Source organism: Rosa rugosa, chromosome 1 (genome assembly GCF_958449725.1).
Source record: "Rosa rugosa chromosome 1, drRosRugo1.1, whole genome shotgun sequence".
Taxonomy (NCBI): Eukaryota; Viridiplantae; Streptophyta; class Magnoliopsida; order Rosales; family Rosaceae; genus Rosa; species Rosa rugosa.
Window position 1 is genome coordinate 49,992,940 of NC_084820.1, and position 22,057 is coordinate 50,014,996.

Here is a 22,057-nt window from a genome sequence, read left to right on the forward strand (position 1 = left end):
TACCATGTAGAAAAACATAAACAGATGGTGCAATTTTTTCTATATTGAAATTAAACTTTTACAAGAATGAGTATATATAGACAGTGAAAAAGAGAAGAAATGACTAAGAGGATTTAAAACACTATTTGAATCCTACCTAAACTGATTATAATAGATAAAAGTATGGCCCTGACAATAATATACTTCATGCTTCACCATGCTTTAGACTTGATTAATGAATAAGAACTGATTGCACCATGTTGCAGCAGCACCACCATGCTTGCTTTGCAATAATAAAGGACACACCACACGCAAACGTAAACTGCAAGATGACCATATTCTTCAATAGGTAACTATAGTTCTATATATTTACAAATTGAATATCCTAGCCTTAACGAAAGTTCAAATTTAAGGATTCAACTTGGACTAGGAGACCGTTGAGTCTTATGTATGTAAGTCCGAATTTTATTAGTGTAGATCTTCATGATCTCTTTTTTTTTTCTTTTTTTTAATGGGAACAGAATCATGTTCCATTAAAAAATGACGTCACTGCGTCAAGCTAGAGAGTTTCTCAGAAACCACTCATAATACAAGTACAAGCACAATATCGACTGTCAGAGCAGCCAAAAAAATTCTAACCAAAAAACTAAAAGCCTAAAGGAACTACACATGGAAAAAAGAAACTTCCTAACTCTAAAAAGGATTAAGAATAGAGTGGAGCTCACTTATTCGAAAAGAGAAAAAACAACATATGCCTACACAATATTCAATCAAAGCACTGCCTTAGAACTTTGACACCTAAAGACATCAAGGGTGTACATTGCAGCACCCAAAACAGGGACAGCTTCAGTCAAAAATAGCAAGGCCTACATCAGTCCCCAAAGGTCCACACAAAGCTCGATCCAAAAGGAAAAGAGAGATAGTGGGCTAGCCCAGCTAGGCTGCATTGCTGCAACCTAGGCAGGCAGCGGCCCATTGACCCATAGCCCATCATCCACCCACATCCCCTCAGATTGAGATGCAGCGCCAGCCTTCGAGGGATCCTCCGCCCGTCAACAATCTGGGGGCCGCCCCCTATCCTCCACCATCGCCAAAATCAGAAGAAGATAACTCCTTAGACCCTGACCTGGAGAGCAAACAACGGTCAGACCGCCTTCTTCAGAGCCGCCGCCTCAGAGCAGACCGCCGCCATTGAGAGATCTAAATGCCACACGCTCACGATCGAAGCCTGAGCACCAAAGCCGCACCCCAGACGAAAACTTGAATCAGGCTACTGCCAGGAACGAGATCACTATCGCCGTACAGAACCCCTGCAACCAAATGCAATCACCCCGATCGCAAACCCGGCCTATCGAGCCCCCGATCACCGCCTTATCACAACACCCTCAGCCGCCAACGCCTTAGCACTGCAGCGACGGGAGCCTATCTCCACTTGGATCGATCACCGCCGCCTCGAAGGAAGACACTGCCCCTCCTTAGCCGAACTGCCGTTGCCTGGTCTGGGTAATACAACGCCACCGCCGTCAGTCCACGAAACCTAGGTTTCGCCCAGTGGCGGATCTAGGCTAGGATTTGAAAATAGGGAGGGGCTACATATTTATGTGTTCCTTCGCCCAAAATTTTTTTTTAGTACAATAATGCGCAGGTGTGCGAATGCAAGAGTGGGGAGATGAGAACCTGAGAGTTCAAGTGTTCAAAGATTGAATTTAGTTCGTAATTTAGGCCTTTTTGCGAAGAAGAAGAACAAGAAGAATGAGAATTTGTGATGGACGAAGAGAATGGAAGAGCCAGAGAGGAATTTAACTTCGATAAGTTGAGAGTTCGGGTGGCTTCGTTAAACAAACATACATATAAACAAAAAATATACATCATATATATAGTTTTTTTTTTCAACCCAAAAGTTTGTTCTGAAGATAAGTTAGCAAATAAACCCAAGCCCAATCTGCAAAGTTAACTCTATAAACTTGAACTGATTACTCGACATTCGAATGAGGCCAAGCTCCTGGCCGAGATATTGAGATAGCACAACAATTGATAAAATGATACGTATTGAAATCAATTAAACCCACAACAATTGCACGGCAGAAAGAAGACTCACTGATCGACCTTGATAAGTTTTGAAATCAATTAAACCCACTTACCCACGTCAATTAAACATTGAATTAAAGTATACATCTAATTTTTTTTTAAGCCTAAAAATCTCGGACGGGCTCCAGCCCGCCCAAGCTACTACTTAGATCCGCCCATGGTTTCGCCCGTCGAGGTCGCTCCGCCAAACTCGGAGGCCTCCTAATATCGATCTCAGTAAAATTGATATTACTTGATTAAAAAAATCAAAATTTATAAACTTCACTGTAAATAGATCTTCATGATCTTATTTGCTAATTAAAGAGTAAAGACCTATTTACAAATCTACTATAGGTGCTGCTGACACAGTACACAATACTTTTAGGTGATTAAAGGCCGTAGCCAGTAGCTCGCTCTCTCTCTCTCTCTCTCTCTCTCTCTCTCTCTCTGTAGAGCTATATACATTATTACATGTGTGTTAAATTATTGGTGGAGTCATATTTTTGCATCGGGCCAGATAAACCTAATTCATTATTGTTATCTCTATCTTTTAGATGCCATTGTGCATAATGTGTTTACTCTATGGTATAAAGTGGAGTTATCATGATCGGACCGAGACACACACACATATGCAGATATATATACAATAGTTCTGTATATAATCAGTGTGACGCAATCTTCTGCAGCTTTACCCAATTGTTCTGTCGCATGCATGATACAAGCAGAAAATGCAGGAGAAGGCAAATCGATCTGAAACTGATCTTGACATATGAGAGCTTGCTAGTTATGCATATGTATTGACCTTTCATTTTCGATGGACTTTGATCGACAATACAATACGACGGAGTTTTACATCTAGAAATAGAAAAGGTACAACAAACTAAAGAAAGCTAATTAGGTAAAGAATAGGGTGACACCAACCTTACTCTTCCTCTGTGTTTGAACAAATAGAAAAAACAAAAGTGGGAAGAAGTACCGGCCTGATCATAAAGATGTGCCGCATATTATTCCATGAAATAGAAGACACGCATGCATACTACTATTACATTGATATATAGATTCCTAGTTATATGCTCCCTTAAATTGTTCAAAGAAACTAATAATATTGGTCTGCCTTGAAATCTGCAGTAGTGTCTGTGCTTGTTCTGCTCATAGGTAATTTGGTATCCTTAGCACTCTTAAGATTGTCGCTCTCAAGTGGAAAGAGCTCCAGAGTTTGAGTTTCTCTGCTTTCTTTTTCTTCTTCTTTGTAAATATTGGGTGCAGTCAATACCATACCGTAATCATAATCATAATAGTGATGAAAGTCCAAGAGCTTCGTGTAAATTAATGTAGCTGACGCGTTTGTGTCTAATGAGGTCGGTCCAGGTGAATCGGATTGTTCCACAAATAGCCTGGAGGAATTGCTTTTCACCATGCTCATCATTCTCTCTTGCAGTACTGAAGATGATTCCTGAGGATGTACGGTAACAAATGAAACTCATGCACATATGTAGTGTAAAACAGTAAATATCCATATCACGCATTCAATTAATTTCTATATTTTCTTGAGATTTTGATATACCGGTATACGTTTACCTGATCGGAAAGAACAGTGAAGTTTGGTAGGGTCGGTCTATTCTGCTGCTCAACTTCAAGACGACCAACAGAGCTAACTGCAAGTATACAATTTCCATAACTTGTGATAATCTGCTAATTAATTTTTGCACCGGCTCTACTTTGAAACTCATATAGAACCAACAAATTTAAAAGTCCTTGTACCCGAGTGCCCGTTCAATTAATTAGGTTCTCCAGCTCTTGGCTAGGGTTTGCTGACTTGCCTGGTGAGCGTATAGCACGGGTATATTATTTGTATTGAATGGTCTTAATTATTAACACAACCATTGAGTCTCTCGCTCTCCCCTCCTCATAACATAGATATTCAATATACAGTTATTGAGCCGTAGGTGACCTAAAGGAGGTGGCCTCACCAAGTGTTGAGCCCTAATCCCCCTATTACCTGGGGAGCCATATGTGTCCAACACATAGATTGCATGCATGTTATGATGTTAATAATAAAATGATGCTAATTAATTGGTACCTCCTGCAGATTCCTTTTTCTGGAGACTGGTAATTGTGCTGTTAATCAAAGTTTGTTGTTGTTGTTTAGTGTCAGACTGATATATGGAGATGAGTTCACGGCGTCTCTTCTGCCTCTCCCTGGCTCGGTGGTTCTGAAACCAGTAGAATACATTCTTGCCTTCAACCCTCCCATAGTTTCGAAGCCGCGCAGTCACCTGTCGGATTTGTTGGGCCGTCGGTGTCTTGATCCCAGATCGATACAGCTCTTCCAGGTCCATTATCTGCTCCGGGGTTGGATTCCATCGGGAGCTTCGCGGAGGAGCTCCAGCTGCCGGTTGTTTATCACTATAAAAAGAACCACTGCTACTTCTGCCTTGCTCATCAGACGTTACTGGAACCACTGCATACATATGAAGTCATATTATCACCTACCCACAGAATAATCAGACCATCAAAATACAATATATATGTATGTGTGTGTGATGTAATCATATATATATTTATATATATATAATTGTGTGTGTGTGTGTGTACATCTGTACGCACTCCGATGATGGCGGTGGTTGAATGGTAACACAGGGTTTTGGGTCATGTTGGAAGTAGAGCTAAGCTTTGGAGTGAATAGTACTGGCTGTACTGCAGGCTGAGGATTTGCAGCTTTGATCGAGTACTCAGGCAGATCCCTATTATTGTTTATGTTAGGGTCTCTACAACCACCGTTGCTACACCCCATCATCATCCACATCACTGATAGTTATTCAAACGTGGATGGCTAACTAGACAAGGGAATGTTTTGAATCATGAACAAAGATGGTAAGGGGATGGAGAGAGTCAAAAGTGTGTGTGCGTGTATATATAGCTAGTCATACAGAGCTTGCTTACTATCTTAGGTTCCAAACATGCACAAATAGCAGAAATATAGATAGCAAATGTGGTATTGACCAAAAAAAAAAAAAGATAGCAAATGTGGCATAAAGGACGGTTGTTAACGGCAGAGGCAATACGGTAATTTAATGCACTAAACGACAACAACAGTTAACTAAGTAAATTTATTTTAACTCGGTAAAGTTAACACTTTTGAGTGATCAAGTAAAGAAGTTTCTCAGAAAAAAAAAAAAAAAAGGTAAAGCTGAGGACTGCTGGACACACGTTGCTCATGCAAAACGATATCCTTGATACGACGTCGTTCTCAACATCTACTCTGAGCTGCTCATCCCTTGAGCTCCAGCTCCTCTCGCTCCGGCAAAAACAAAGAAGCAAACTGATTCTCTAATATGGCTTAATTTGGCGGGAAAAAAGTGGGCCGGATGGTTTTGGGCTTTGGAGGCAGCGGCCTAGGCCAGGCCGTGGCCGGGGCTCTCCTTCTCTATCTCTTCTCCGGCAACGCCATGCAATTGGCTGAGCTAGGACAACAACGGCAACGACATGATAGACGACAAAGGCAAAACTTCGGTTGCCGGAAAGGTCATTCCGTAACTAACCGGTGGCAAAATCAATTGATCTAACTCTTCCTTCTGTCCAGTCTATCTCCTCCTTCTCCGATGGCACTCTTTTCCTGATAAAAATCCAAAAATCCATCTCCCCTTGATTGAAAATTTCGCATAAGAAATTATTTGTATGAATTATCAAAATATATATATATATCGTTACAAAAAAGAACAAATCAAATGTCCATTTTTGTTCAGAAGAGATGAAATACAGAGAATCCAACCATGTAACGTGGCAAGCTGACATGAAATACAGAGAATCCAAGTCATGTTCTCAGTTCTCCCTCTTAATTTTTTTTTTTGGATACATTCTCTCTTAATTTTACGTCTTGTAATAGCCTTACATTTTTTTTTTTTTTAAAGGGATAGCCTTGGATTTTTACTGTAACGAGTCGCTTTCACTACTAACGGTCGTCTTCTGTTCTGCGCTTGTACTTCTGACCTTCTGAGCCACAGTGGTGGTCACTAATTGGCCCACTTACTCAAGAGAATTCGAGGACTCTGTTCAAAACCCCTGTTAATTACTTTCTGACCAGCTCCCAAGTCCCAACCCTCACAAGTATGCATTTACTTTTCAACAAAACTCTGTCTCCACAAAATAAATTCACCACGCTTTTTCTTATCATCTTATCCACTTCAGTTGGAATATATTTTTTTTTTTTTGAACAAAATGCGATCATGGTTTTACTTGTTCATGTTTGATTTAGTTTAAAAAAATACTAATGAACTTCTTTACAGTCTAAAATATGAAAAAGATTTCTCAGATAACATTTCAAAGATTAAAGTTTCAATCAAACTAGATTAGACCTTCATTCAAGATTCTTGTTTTAGTCTATGTTGCATATTATTTTCCTCATCAACAAAATTCTAAGATTATTATACAAAAGAACCTTAAGGAATAAGCTTATTATAATCTTGCCTTATCTTTTGTTTATACCTTCTCAAAAAAATAATAATAATAATTCTTCTGTTATCTTCATGTCTGATATTTGTTTCAAAAATAAAAAATAAAAAGAAATATTAATTAAGGAGGATTGAAAAAATCATACTGTGTGGCTGCTGGGATTCGGAAGTCTTACCACAGCGTTTTATGTTAAATTCAACATAACTAATGATGTATTCAGACTAATGATGTATTCAGTGTATTCCTTTAAAGGCGTAAGCAGCAATAATTTTTTTCTTAGGGTATATTAAGTATAGAAATAAAGATTGAGGTTTTTGATTGAAATAATTAAATCTTTTAAGAGGTACCACCTTTTTTTTTATAATAAATAGATTGACATTTTAACATCAACAAATTAAATAAATAGAAAAGAAAACGTCAAATATACCGTTTTATAAATAGAAAAGAAAAGGTCTGCAAAGCAAAATGATATGAAATGAAATCTCATCGTGCATGCAAAAATGCAAAATATACCAGATACAAACATATGGCATATTTAGGGTGCAATACTGGACCTATAGCGATGTAGATATTTATATAGGATCTTTGCGGATGCATCTTGTTTTGCTTGCTGCCTTGCTTGCTAGCTACCTTGAGTAACCCTACAAACTACGATGGTCGGAATTTTCATTGAAAGCTGCTGGTAGTTGAACCCCATTACTTATAATTATTACGTTTGCACTTTTACACACACACACACACATATATATATATATATAATTTTTTTTTTTTTTGTGAGAGTATAGATCTCACCGAGAAAATGAGGATCTTGGCTATAAATTTATAAGAATTTGGATCAACTTCATTAATTATCAATTAACTTTGACTGTAAAGTCTAGATTACTTGATCATGGTACCAGTGCGGGTTATCTCATGTGTGCCTACCTTGCAGCCACACGAACTTTATCACTTAATATATGTTATGTGTGTGTATATGATTTGAAAACTTGCCCCACGTGCAAATACGTTTTAAAAATATAGATCTCACGTGAGATAAATTTTGATCAACCCCCACCGAAGATTCTAGATATTTTCCACGTGCATGTGGTGTGTCTGCATCAACTTGTATCATTCATCAATATGTATAACAACCAGATTAGACTTTGCCATAACTTTGCTATAAATTTGCAGTCCATAGCTCGTTTTCTCTACATTATTGTTTTTCCGTAATTAGTTTCTCCAATTTATTCTCATTCATAGCTGTTGGCCACTCGCCAGCAACCATGTCAGCTGCTGTTCCTCTCTGACTTCAAATACTTGATTATTTTTCAGATCATTATTGAACATTGCATGCTTGACGATCGGATGACATCACCGCTATGAATGTTGGGCAATAATAGCCGACCATCTTTGTCCTATTTCATTTGTATTCTGTATGCTAGCTACTTGGCTCCTCATGATTTTATCCTCATGATTTTATTAGGTCTATAATTACATAATAATTATTTTCTTAATCTTATATTTTTACTTAATCTTTGTGTTTATTTATATATATTTATTATGTTTTCTTTATTATGCTAGAAAATGATGGAAAAGTTTTGAAATGCCTTAAAATGTCAACTTTAGCACATTTTCCTACTCCGGCTAGGAGAATTCGAGCTAAATAAGGAGAGAGGAGCGGCAGCCTGACCAAATGAACTCCAAATGAGCTGAAATTTTACAAACACATTATAGACATTCTAAGGATCATTTCGTATGAAGAGTGCAAGAGCTTGTTCTGAGTGGAGGAACTACAAAAGATCGGTGCAAGTTTCTGCACTAGAAGATGAAAACTGTAAAAACTGGACCTATACGGATTCTGACAGCATTTCCGGCCACACCACAGTGAACTAAGTTCTGAAATTTTACTAGGATGATGTACACTCATGAAGGAACATTTGGTATAAAGAAGTCAAAGTCCAATTCCGAAGTTTTGGTAGAGATTCAATTGAAGAAAGAAAAAAGAAGAAAATGCACAAACGGACAAAAAATGGGTCAATGGAAGTCAATGCCGAATTTCGACCATTTTCGGCCAAGTTGGTTTAACTCCAAAGCCAATTATGCGAGATCCCTACCCAAGCCGATTACAAGGTCGAAAATTATGTTGTGCTCTTTAAACCATCTTTGATTGGATGGAGCTTAAGAAGGTGACCACTGGGCAAATACTTAATTGATCCATGGACTGATCGGACATGTACGTTTAATATGCGCGCATCTTAAAGATGATCGATATCATCGTTAGCTAGCTCGATCATAAAGCTTCAGCAGATCGAGCATAAAGCCATGAATTAAGCTGGCCACGACCAACTCGCTAGTAGTGATATAGCATAGGATTTAAAAATATGGAATGGTGCATCCATATATATCATGTAAAGGCTTCTAATTTCTGGATTGATGAGTTATCTAGCTCGATCGTCTCTGTCTTCTTTCATCTTCTTTAATAAATCTGAGTTTCTTCTGTGGAGCTGCCGTCACTCCTCCTCAAATTCGAGAATCCGGCCGGGGAGAGTAATTTTCAATTTAAATGTTCAAATCTTGGATCTATTCTGGCCCCGTGAAAGCAATAACGTAGAGAGCAGTCAGAGCACATGTTAGCTTGCATTCGTTGCACCCCTAGTCCAATGTAATTCATTGCATCTCACATTCATTTTGATTCTGATCGGGGTAATAAATTAGCAGGTCAGGTCATCCTTCCAGTTTGATTTGATTGAGGGAACCTGTCACTGTGTGTTCTTCTCCTTTTTAAATCAGTGTTCATTAAGGAACTTCCCAAAGGTTACCCTCACCCATCATCTAGTAAGCTTAACTTTGAAGTTTGATGGATGGAAAATGATTTGTGGTCTCAATGAAGCCTAAGATTTGTGGCATTAAATTTAGGTGTTATGTCATGTTAATTATACACATCACTTATTTGTCAAATCATGCATTGTAACTTTTGAGAAAAATATCATCTTATCCTTTCAAAATCTAATGACTCTAAGTTATTTTGGTTTTCTAAAAAAAATTCATTTTGTTTTTGTTTTTTTTTCATTTTTTGTTTTTATTACATTCATGCTTAGATTTAAATAACAATGTTTTTCTACAATTAAGAATAGAAAATTTTCATGTAATTCAATCAATGGATTTGCACATGCATTCGATCACAATAGATTTGCATAACACATGTATATGAATTCAACTTTTGTTGGGTTCTTGTAAATTTTGAAAATAAAATGTGAAAAATACATATTCATATGATTATATATATTCTTTTGTTCATTTTTTCTCTTTATGTAGCTAGGGTTTAAATTTTATATTTGAGTTTATTATTTTTTGTTTGTTTTTTCCCGTATATTTAGATTGTAGATGATAATTAATGGCTGCTACTAACATGAACTAACATAAAATTTTTTCTTACCTCTTAATTTACACATACGTATTTTCCAAAATCAATTTATAAATGCTATTTTTTTGGATGAAATTAATCAATGTTTGGAAAGAAAAGTTAATGCCTATTTTTTCACACCTAAATCAATATATTAATGCTATTTGGGAAGAAGAATTATAGGAAAGAATTTAATTAAATTAAGAAAAATATTGGTCAAATAATTTGTAGACATATCTCTTAAATTAATACATAATTAATAGCTTATCTGTTCTTGTCACTAATTAAATTCATTATTGTAATTGATTCACCCCTTAATATCTAAAAGGAAGTATAAAATGGTAAAGTTGGCGTTGCAATAGTATGATGTGGCAAGATATATTATGTGAAATTGAAAATAAAATTTGTATTTGCTTACATGACATAACACTTAGGATTTGAGGTCACAAATCTTAGGCCTCATTGAGGCCCTATATCATTGCCCTTTGATGGATCCAGTGCTTTATTGTTGGTGTGATCACGTAACACTAGAACATATATATGGTAGGAAGCTGGATAATTCCATTTCTGGGGACTTTCTCTTCAGGGCTTGCAATTCATTTCGGAGCCATTCACTTATAGATTGGCATTGCAAAGGAACTTTAAGAATCATCAATTAAATTACCTTCCATAGTTCCATGGTAACTGAAAATGGTAGGATTTTGCACTTCCGTATGTAAGAAAACACTGTAATTCTGAAGAACAAAATAACACATTATGTAGCTGCATGGTTACCTTATATGCAACTATATATTGTTCTCACTTAATTCCGAGACCACAAATTCCCTTGTAAAACCTAATTGGACTATCATACAATATGGAACTTCATTAATCACAATATAAGATCATCTTAGGAACAAGAATTAAGGATTACACAATGTGATGCAATCCGGATAATTAACTTGCAAATAAGAAAAGTGTGATTATACTCTTTGCAGGTTGAGGAAACCTAATCTTATGTGGAGTATAATTAGTTTACTAAGACATGAAGTAAAGTATGCTCTGCAGAGGAGTTGAATCCATGATTCACAAGGAAATCTTTATGGGAAGGTTTAGGAATCATCAACTCCTATATAAAGCAAGGTCCCTGTTCTCACAATTAATCAAGCATTATTGTCTACCCTATTATAGACTGCTAAAGCATTGGAGAGAACAGAAGACTTGTGCTTTCGGCATTGCAATGGCTTCTACATCATCAGGTTAGTAATTCTTCATTGAATTATGGTTTGTGTTTCTTGAATGTATATGATGGATGTTTGTTTGTGTTATTCTTACATCCCTTGCTTCTCTCTTGAATTTACAAATAATATGCCAATATGTAAGGCAAAAGAATTGTAATTTAGGACTATGGAATGAGCAGATCCCCGATGCAGAGCTTTAGATGATTTTCTTCTTCTTCTTCTTCTTCTTTGTTTATAATTTTTTTTTCGGTTACAAATTAATGATTGGTACGTAATAAAATACATGACTTAACATATTGATAATTAACTACTCGAGAAGCTTATTGCAGGTGCTAACACCTACAGCTGCAGCAAGATGCCATGCAGCATGAAGGTATGGAGTTCCGGGAAACATATCATCTACAATAAAAAGTACACCACCCAATAATGACGACATCTTATGTACAATGTGTGCCATCCTTAGCTCTGGATCTTTTAACGCTCTTTTGGCGAACGCTCCCTGCAGTAAACAATATAATTAACATAAATTTTTTCAGCTCTGGCTAATATGATTCCTTTACTGTGATTACAGGAAGGTAAAGTTTAATAAGATATCTACTTTCACAATGCAAGTTTCCAGCTTTGTTTGGTGGGCAAAGGCCCATATAGACCCCAGTAATTTCATTTTTACTTTTTCAACTACAAATTGGGCTCAACTTGAATGGTGCTACTTTGCCATCAGGTTAATATTATCATCCCTGCTGCATATGATGCATTGTAATTCTGTAATTGTTTTCATTATTTGTTTAACTGGTTTCTGATTAGTCTATGTAAAATGATAATTAATTAATTGGTATATTGATAATCATTACAATTCAGAATATTACAAGATATATAGAAAATCAATCTACTATCTATGGTATGAAATAATCTAGATCCTAAGTATTATCACAAAAATAAATTACAACGATTGACAAAATGTGAAAGAAAACAATTAGCATTTACACCTAAATCTTTCCATATCATGAGAGATTCTCAACACTCCCCCTCAAGTTGGAGAGTGAATGTCATGAAGTCCCAACTTGGAAATTAAAGATTCGAAATTATCTCTTCCCAAGACTTTTGTGAAAATGTCTGCAATTTGTAGTGAAGAAAGAACATATCTAGTAGAAATCAATATGGCTTGTAGCTTCTCTCGAACCACATGACAATCAATCTCTATATGTTTTGTTTTTTCATGAAAAACCGGGTTGGCGGCAATATGTAATGCAGCTTAGTTGTCACAATACAAAGAAGCAAGCTTATCATGAATAACCAGAAAATCTTGTAAAATGTACCTCAATCAAGTTTATTCTCGACAAGTCATAGCCATAGCACGATACTCGGCTTCTGCTGATGAAAACAAGTCACATTACTTTGCTTCTTAGATTTCCAAGAAATCAATGAATTACCAGGAAAAAACAGAATATCCAGTTGTTGACACAACTTGCTCAATCTGAGTCATAATAAGATTTTAAAGCCAAATCATTTTCTAATGGAAAGAAAATGTCTCTACCTGGATTTTCCTTAATAAAATGCAATACTCTCATGGTAGCTTCCATATGAGGTTTCCTTGGCTGATTCATAAATTGGCTAAGAATCCGAACATAATACACAATATCTGGTCTTGTCACAGTGAGATAAATGAGTTTCTCAATCAATCTCCGATAACGTGTGGGATCTTTAAGAATTTCCCCATTTGTAGGTGTAAGCTTTAAATTTTATTCCATAGGAAAATGACATGGACGTGCTCCTGTAATACCAGTATCAAGTAGAATATCTAATGCATATTTTCGTTGAGAAACATGAGACTTCAATGCCCAAGAAATATTTAAGATTGCCAAGATCCTTTATGCGAAATTCCTTATGAAGAAATACCTTTGATGATTCAACGACTTTAGGATCATTTCTAGTGAGCACAATATCATCAACATAAATGAGCACAGCAGTGAAAGAATTATCACCCACACGTGTAAATAATGAATAATTAGTCTTGGATTGCTTGTAACCAGCCTTTTGAATATGATAGGAGCATAAAATGCGACGTTTATAATGTTTAAACCCTATATTTTGCTAAGTTATTTCCTTTATCTTGATCAATTTAACTTAGTTAGTGTTTTTACAGGTAAAATGGAGTCTCAAAGTCCAAAAATGGCTAAGGAAGGCACAAGTGGTGCAGAAATGGAAAGAAATGAAGAAATGGAAGGAATCCCAGTTTGACTAGGAAAAGGAATCCCAGTTGAAGTAGGAGTCTGAAGCTGACTTGGACTAGGAGTTCTACTTGGACAAGGAAACCCAATTCTACTCAGATAAGGAAATCTAGTATGACAAGGAGTCCCTGCTGGATAAGGATTACTCAAGAAGGTTCCGGAAGAGTGTAGAAGCATCTCGGAAAAGAAAGCAGTATTCAACTAGGAAACCTACTTGCATATGGAGTTCTACTCATACTAGGAGAGCCTTGGAACGTTCATGAAGTATCTAGAAGTCTCAAGAAGATCATATGCCGTGCACATGGAAGAGAAAGCAACAAGGAATTCAGATTTCAAAGCAATGTGGAGTTTGGATTTCTAGTTGAGTATGGATTGGAATTGCCGTGAGATTCTTGAAGGTTCTAGGGAGTTCTTGACGTTTCATTCTTCAACAAGGCGTGGAAGACATGTGATGTGAAGGAAAATCGAGTTGGACTTAAGTTGTGCTTTAAAAGTCAAATCCATTACAGATTCGGATTACTGCCTGTGCAGATCAGTCAACTTCAACGGAGCATAGAAAATCGCTCAGAGATCAGAAAATTATGATTTTTATATGGTTGGAAAGCTACAGATGTCTAGTTTCCAGAACATTTTACATCTCGGCGATATCTATTTTCTAGAGGAAGTTATGTCCGTGTTAGTGCGCTGAGGTCAATCCTGTCGGAAATCTGCTTTGTGCCAAACAAGTCGTAGATCAACACAACTTTGGAGAAACCAAGTAGAAACGAATTGGGAGTGCCTTGGGACGTTCTACTATATATACCTTGTGTATTAGACGTTCAGGGGTAACAATTTATTCTCCACAATTTCGTTTCTCACCGGTTTGCTCTTGAGTTTCAGGTTTTTGCATCTACAAGTTCCTAGCCGTGCCATCCTCCATCCTAGCCGTGAATTCTACCTTGTGCCACCACCTTGGAGCTGCTGTGGGTCTTTGGGACGTGTTTAAGGGTTGTTCATACCATCTTCCCTATGTTCTCTTTACGGTTTAGTGTTTTTGTAGTTGTATTTTCTGTTTTGTTTTCTTTATGTGTAAAACCGAAACCATGACTTAACTTTCTGATTTTTGGATGCGATTTTGATATGCTTTTCTATGGTTGATGTGTTTGTGTGTTCTTGATGCTTGTTGATTGCCGAAATATGGATTGATAATCTGGTTTTGCTTTATAGATAACTTTTGCATGTTCTTGTTCTTTGGTTCGAAACATAGGATGATTGCATGTAATTGGAGCTAGTAATTAGGTAAAACGCTTCGGGACCCTAATTCGATATAGTAGTAAAGGCTTTGTACAAAGGTCGAGATCAGATTATGCATGTAATGAAAAGATTCGCTTCGAGTACTTGAATTTGCATGTTTATTGACTAAACTTTCACTTGCTCTTAATGATTTGAATGCATGAGATTATGAGTCGCTTCGATTGTGTGATACTTGCATTTGAAATATGTTGGTTTGGCGCTTCGTCGATCAATTGTGTAAAGGGAAGTCATATAAGGGACATTGGGCGCTTGTAACTTTGTTTCTTGGTTGATATCTTTCCATGGTAATTAACAAGATTAAGGGATGCATGAATATGTTGTTCTTAAAAGGTTCTTAATAAATTGTTTTCCAAAAATTCTTCTTTTCCCACCTATGTAAATAAAATGTTTTTAATCTTTTATTTGTTTTCGAAAATTTATGTTTTCAATCTTCAAAAACCCCCCCTATCTTTTATGTTATGTGTTTTTGTATATTTGTAAATAATTAAAATTAACTTAGAGTTTTTAGGTAGCATGTTAACTTAGAAAATAAAATAAATAAAAAATGTTTTTAAATTCGTGAATAGTGTCTCCGTGAATAGTAAATATGTGTTAGTGTTTTCTAGGAATTAATTTAGTGGTTTTTAGGAAATTGTCTTGTGTTTTTTAGGGATTGCTAAAAAATAGGGATTTCTTTGGTGTTTTTTAGGAATTGTGTTTCTTAGGGATTTAGGGTGGTGTTCTTTAGGGATTTTTGTTTCCTTGTTGTATATGGATTCCCAATGTGATATGGATTTGTAATTGTGTATAAACAGGAGTAGGATTTCCAAAACCTTTTCTAACTTAGTTTTCTCTCTAATTTTCGATCTTATATATATGTAGACTTGTATATTTGTTTCTCTCATTCCTTGCTCTCTAATTCGTGTGAACATGTATGTGTGCTCTCTAACTCTTTCTTTGTTGTTTTTCTAATTTTCGTGTAAACTTGTAAATGTTCTTATAATTTTCGTAACTTGTATATTAATTTGTTTCTCACATGTTAGCACCCTCAATCCCCGGATTTGAACGATACCCTATTTGCTCTATACTAACGATGATATTTTTCAGGGTTTAAATTGACGATGCTTTTGCACGTATCAGAATAGCATTGGAAAATTTGGAGACCAATTTTGGGAAGCTTGTTTGAGACCATACAATGACTTATTTAGTCAACATACCAGATTCTCCCACTGTCGACTGAATCTAGGTGAAGGAAGCATATAAACCTCTTCATGAAGGTCACCATGAAGGTACGCATTTTGTTCATCCATTTGATGAAGACTCCAATTTCGTGAGGCAGCAATAGCAAGGAGACACCTAAATGTGGTGAGCTTGGCAGTTGGTGAGAAAGTCTCACAATAATCCATCCCTTTAACTTGGCTGTAACCCTTGGCAACGAGGCGGGCCTTGTAACGTTCAATGGTGCCATCTGAATTATATTTGATCTTGTACACCCATTTGCAGTCAATGGGTTCCTTGTTGGGAGGGAGAGGAGTAAGGCTCTAGGTGTTGTTAGCCTCCAAAGCTTGAATTTCAAATGTCATTGCTTCTTGCCATTGAGGATTTTTCATGGCCTCTGCAAAACTATTAGGTTCCACATTTCAAGTAATATTGGAAATAAAAGAACAGTAAGATGAAGAAAAGCGGTGATAGGAAATGTAATTAGAAAGTGGATAACGTGTACCTTGATTAGGAATTGGCCATAAAGACTATGAATCCTCCCGGGTGGGCAACACAACATGAGAACAAACATAATCTTTTAGTTTGACATTTGGTTTTGTAAAGCGTTCTGAGCGGCCAAGTGCAGGGACAATATCCTCATTAGGTACTAGAGGAGAAGAAGGAGGTGAAGAGTTGTCAAGTGAAGGGGATGAATGAGGTGAAGATGGTGATGGAGTGGTCTGATCATTGGGATGAGTCTTAAGATACAACCAGGTACATCTACTAAAGTAATCCACAATTGTCAAGAAATACCATGTTACGCCCCGTATCCGATTTACCCTTTTACGGTGTATAAGTGAATTACTATACGTTTCACCGTCCTCGATTTCAGTTTTTATCATTTATGGGGGGGGGGGGGGGGGGGGGGCTAGAAATTGACTTTTTATGGGATAATAATTTGAGAAAATTTTCTTCACGAAAGTTGTAGGGGACGTTAAACCGAGTCCGTAGACATTTGGTACACTTAAATTGGAGTTCGTATGTGAAAGTTATGGCTTAAAATGTGAAAGTGATTGTTCATGGTAATTAGTATATATATGGAAAATTACTGTTGTTAGGTTTCCATTTCCGGAAACCTACCCCCCACCTCAGTAACTTTCTCTCTCCTCTTCCCCGAGCTCTCTCTTCCCCTCCGGCCTCTCTCTGTTTTCCAGCCAATCTCCTCCTTCCGGCCACCCAACGACGAACTCCAGGCATTAGAAGACGCTCCTCCTCCTCCTCCTTGACATGCCTACGGTGGTGGTTCACGACAATTTGGTCGGAATTTCGCAAATCAAGCTCCCAAACTTTACTGTAGCAATCGGCTTCAATCGTCTATTTCTTTCAATTATGGCCGCCTCCAGCTACAAAACCGATCATTTTAGGAAGCCCACTTCTCATAGATGAGTACCCTAAAGTTTCATGTTCCGATTTAAGGTGTGGAAGGAGAATTAACAATTTGAAGATTTTATTGTTCATTTCGGTGTTCTTCGGATTTTGCTCCGATTCCGGCAATTCCAGGTATAATTAGGCTTAGGTGTAGTTGAGAAAGATGTTTGAATTGTTGACATTTGCTTGCTGGTTAAATTTGGTGGCTTGTGGTGGAGTTTCCGGCGTGGGTGGAGCGTGGTGGTGCGTAGGGCGGAGTTTTGGTTTATGTTCTTAGCAAATTAAATTGTTCATGAGTTGTTGAAGTTGTAAATATGATTTTGGTGAAGATTGGAGAAGTTTTGAATCGATTATGGATTTTCGAAAAGATAGAGTTTCGGTTATCGAATTTCGAGAATCCGGTTGTCGGATTTCACTTGAATTTTGCCTAGAATTTGTAAATTGACGAACCGACTTTATTGGTGTAGTTTGGATGGAATTTGATGTGGATTGGAGGAGTTGGGTTTAAAGGAGATGTTTAGAATTTTAATTTCTAATTATCGTAAATTTAAATTCCCGTTCTGTAATCATATTTTTACGAGTACTATTCGTACAGGACGAGAGGAGTCTCCATACAAGGAGAATACCGATCGACGACAGGATTAGCCGAATACTGTGAGTGGACTTTTGTTTTAAATAATGATGCATGCAATTATTTTTCCGAAATGATGATTGATTGGTTTATTTATTTATTATTTTATTTATCGAGTATAATATTTTGCTTTGGATTATAATTTTGGCATTGTTTCATATGAATTTCGGATATGAAATTGTTATGCTCGGATTTGGATTTATGGATTATTTTCGGTAATATGAATTGATTTTCGGAGATTAATTATGTTTTATCTCAATTATGTTTTGAGAATATTTTTGGCGTGCGGGGCCACGTCATTGGAATATATTTATTTTCTCGTGAGAAATTGGGGAAGCCTTTTGGATTTACTGGATTTTGAATGTTTTCCTCACCATACTCGGGTCGTTCTGTGAGTTCTCCTCCTCACTTACTTTGTGTTTGTGAGTGGCAGTCGAGGTGATTTATTCTCCTCCTCACGTGAGTGGTAGTTGAAGTTGTTAGTTCTCCTCCTCACACAATCTATGTGTGAGTAGCAGTAGAGGGTAGAGCCGAAGGGGCTCCTTTACCCGTATGGTGATAATTTCTTCCCCATATTAATTGTTTGTTTTAACCAGCGGGGCTGGATTATTTTTCTTTCTTACGGTCCTTCCAAAGTTAAGAAAAGAAATTTTTCTAAGTCTTGCATGCATCAGAGATTTATTTTTTTTCAAAGTTAAATTGTGGGAAAGTATAAAATTCTTTCCTTTTTATTTCCTTATGATATAATTATTAACTTATTTTCACTCACACTAACGTTTTTAAATGCTTTCCCCCTGGGCCCTTCGGTTTCAAATGCCCAGTTCTCAGCGTTGTTGCTCGGCGCATTAGGGTGGACCATAGTGACCGCACCTGCTTCCGTCATCTCATATAGTAGGTTACCTGTTTAACCTACTGAACTTTATATCAATTTCTGTTTTTAGATTACTTTGAACACTATGGGAATTGTGACCCAGACTTGTAGTGGATTATATTTGAGGTCCATCACCTAACTTTGGTGAATTGTTGTATTTTAATTATGGAGTGTTGTTGGACTTTAAGTATTTGAAGTATTATTATTATTTTCATTGTAAGGTGGTTTGGAATATGGGAGCAGGGTGGCTCCAGGAGTTACGGTTGGATTATTAGAAGTGTTTTTGGATTCTTACAGGTTTGGGTTGCCTACTTTTAGGGGAGGTTCTACCGAATTTTTCAGTAAGATCTTCTTTAAAAGTGGGTCCCGCGGAGCCACTTCGGATTTCAGGGTGAAATCCGGGGCGGGTCATGTCAGTTGGTATCAGAGCATTAGGTTGCCAGGTTCTGTAGACTTCCTTGTTATCTTGCTACTTTATATGCCTAATGACGCCTGGTACCTTCCGAGTGATGGCCCGACCACGGCGGATCCCCATCGTGTGCTCTTCGGTGCTAGTGTGTTATTATGCATGTAAAGTAGATACGTTGTTATACTGATCCTTGAACTTCTTAACACCCTTACTTCAGGTACTATGGCTCGTAATCGCCGAGCACGTGGGGAAAATCCTCCTGTTGAGGATGATGCGTAGATACCTAGGAGATTTGCGGATACATTTGGGTAGTTCTTTCGGCAGTTTGTCGCAGCGCTCCCCGGTTCACGTACCGACTATACTATGGAGCGTGCTAGGAGGCACGGGGCCCAGACTTTTGCTTCCGCCACCACACCTATGGATGCTCAACGGTAGCTTGATAGGATGGAGAGAGTTTTCTCCCAGATGGAGCTTTCAGAGGATAGGAAATTGAGTTTGGCAGTGCAGTTTCTTGAGGATTCCGCCTGGCATTAGTGGACTGGTGTTGTCAATGACCCTGCAAATGCCAGCCCGATGACGTGGAATATGTTCAAGGCTCATTTCTATGGACGATACTTTAGTGATGCCCACCTTGATCGGATGCAGGACCAGTTCTTGAGTTTGGAGAAGAGGGATGATCAGTTGGTGTTGGAGTTTGAGCAGGAGTTTCTCTCCTTAGCTTACCATGTGCCAGATTTGGTTCATACTGAGTAGAGTAAGATTCGTAGATTTGTCCTCGGACTTGGAGGGAAGTTTAAGGATAAAATGCTAGGCACACCGAGAGGCAGTATCTTATGCCATCGACATTGAGTCGGACTCACCTGTTGGTTTTCACCCTAGGGACCCTGGTGGCCCTAGCCAGGGTCCATCTAAGAGGGCTACTTCTACATCTGAATCTGGATCCTCAGTTGGTAGTGGAAAGAGCAGTGGTTTCCAGTTCGAGGTCCCGTGCTAGATTCAGGGGACGTGACAGGAGATTCTCCTGAGGTTAGTTTAGTGGACGACAATGTGGACAGTTTGAGAGGTCCAAGAGTTATCATGGTGGTTCAAGTGGGGCTTCTATTAGCCAGTCAGCTTAATTTGGGCATGAGTATCAGACATCGGGGTGTTTCATGTGTGGTCAGCAGGATTACTTCAGGAGGGACTGCCATCTTTTGACTCAGGGAGCTAGATCTACCCCCACTCAGACTGTTGGTTAGTCCTCTACCGATGGTTCTACTAGTGGTGACCGCACTAGCTCAGTAGGCCGAGCTGGTTCTCAGTAGGGCAGGGTCAGCGGGGTCGTCCTGTGACACATGCTAGACTACACGCCATGACCCAGCAGGAGGGCCGTGATTCATTGAAGGTTATCGTTGGTACGTTGTTTATTTTTGATCAGCCTGCTTTAACATTAATTGATCTTGGTGCTACACACTCATGTATGTCAAGTAGATTCGCATGTTTTGCAAATGTGCCATCATTACCTCTTATAGGCGAGTGGTATGTTTCGTTACCAGCTGGAGAAGCACTTAAGATAGAATGGGTTTTCAATAATTGTGGTGTGTAACGGTTGATGGTTTTTGCTTGGAGGCCAACCTAATCCCTTCAGATCTTGTTGAGTTTGATGTAATTCTGGGGATGGATTTTCTGTGGACACACTGTGCATTGGTTGATTGTTTCCGTAAGGAAGTAGTGTTTCGAAGTCCAAGAAAACTTGAAATTACTTTCCGTGGTGAACGGAATATTCTCTCCTAGCCTCTTGCCTGATTTCGGCCTTAACTGCTGAAAAGCTTTTGAATAAAGGCTGTCAGGCTTACTTGGCACACATTGTAAATATAAAGAGGGAGGTGTTGAGTATTGAGGATATTCCTGTGGTCACGAAGTTTCCGGATGTGTTTCCTGATGAACTACCTGGCTTACCTCCAGTAAGAGAGATAGATTTCACTATTGATTTGCTTCCTGGTACAACACCTATATCTCAGGCACCTTACTGAATGGCCCCAGCTGAATTAAAGGAGTTAAAGACTCAACTACAAGAACTGTTGGATAAAGGTTTCATTCGACCAAGCATATCTCCTTGGGGTGCCCCGGTGCTTTTTGTTAAGAAGAAGGATGGCACCTAGAGATTGCATGTGTATTGATTACAGGAAATTGAATAAAGTCACAGTGAAGAACAAGTATCCTTTACCACAAATTGATGATTTGTTTGATCTGTGGCAGGGTGCCAAGGTCTTTTCTAAAATTGACTTGATGTCAGGTTATCATCAATTACGGATAAGAGAGTCTAACATACCCAAGACCGCCTTCCGATCACGTTATGGTCACTACGAGTTTGAGGTAATGCCGTTCGGATTGACCAATGCTCCTGCGGCTTTTATGGATCTCATGAATCGGGTATTCCGTCTGTACCTGGACCGTTTCGTGATCGTGTTTATTGATGATATTTTGGTCTACTCTGAGAGTGATGAACTTCACGTTAAGCACTTGAAGTTGGTGCTTCGGACTTTGAGGGAGGCTAAACTATATGCTAAGTTGAGTAAGTGTGAATTCTGGCTTAACAGCATAGGATTCTTGGGTCATGTGGTTTCAACTGAAGGTATTAGTGTGGACCCTCAAAAGGTGGAAGCGGTTTTGAACTGGGGAAGACCTACCACGTACTGTGATAGAGATTCGTAGTTTCTTGGGTTTGGCAGGCTATTATCGGCGGTTCGTTCAAGACTTTTCTAGGCTTGCAGCTCCTCTTACCAAATTGATCAGGAAGGGTGCTAAATTTTTTTGGCCAGAGGAGTGTGAACAAAGTTTCCAAGAACTCAAAAGACGTTTAACTAGTGCCCCAGCTCTGGCGTTACCTTATGATAGCGGGGCTATGTGATTTATAGTGATGCCTCAAGACAAGGTCT

The 22,057-nt window shown here is 38.1% G+C and overlaps 1 protein-coding gene across 1 annotated transcript; it reads right to left on the reverse strand.

The window, feature by feature from the left end:
* Window positions 1-3,142: 3,142 nt before the first annotated feature.
* On the reverse strand, window positions 3,143-4,840 carry LOC133729854 (WUSCHEL-related homeobox 8-like). Its single transcript, XM_062157453.1, has 4 exons — window positions 4,642-4,840; window positions 4,127-4,507; window positions 3,625-3,701; window positions 3,143-3,499 (listed from the first exon to the last, which is right to left on the reverse strand). The coding sequence occupies exons 1-4, from the start codon at window positions 4,838-4,840 to the stop codon at window positions 3,143-3,145; spliced, it is 1,014 nt and encodes a 337-aa protein (XP_062013437.1).
* Between the last annotated feature and the right edge of the window lie 17,217 nt (window positions 4,841-22,057).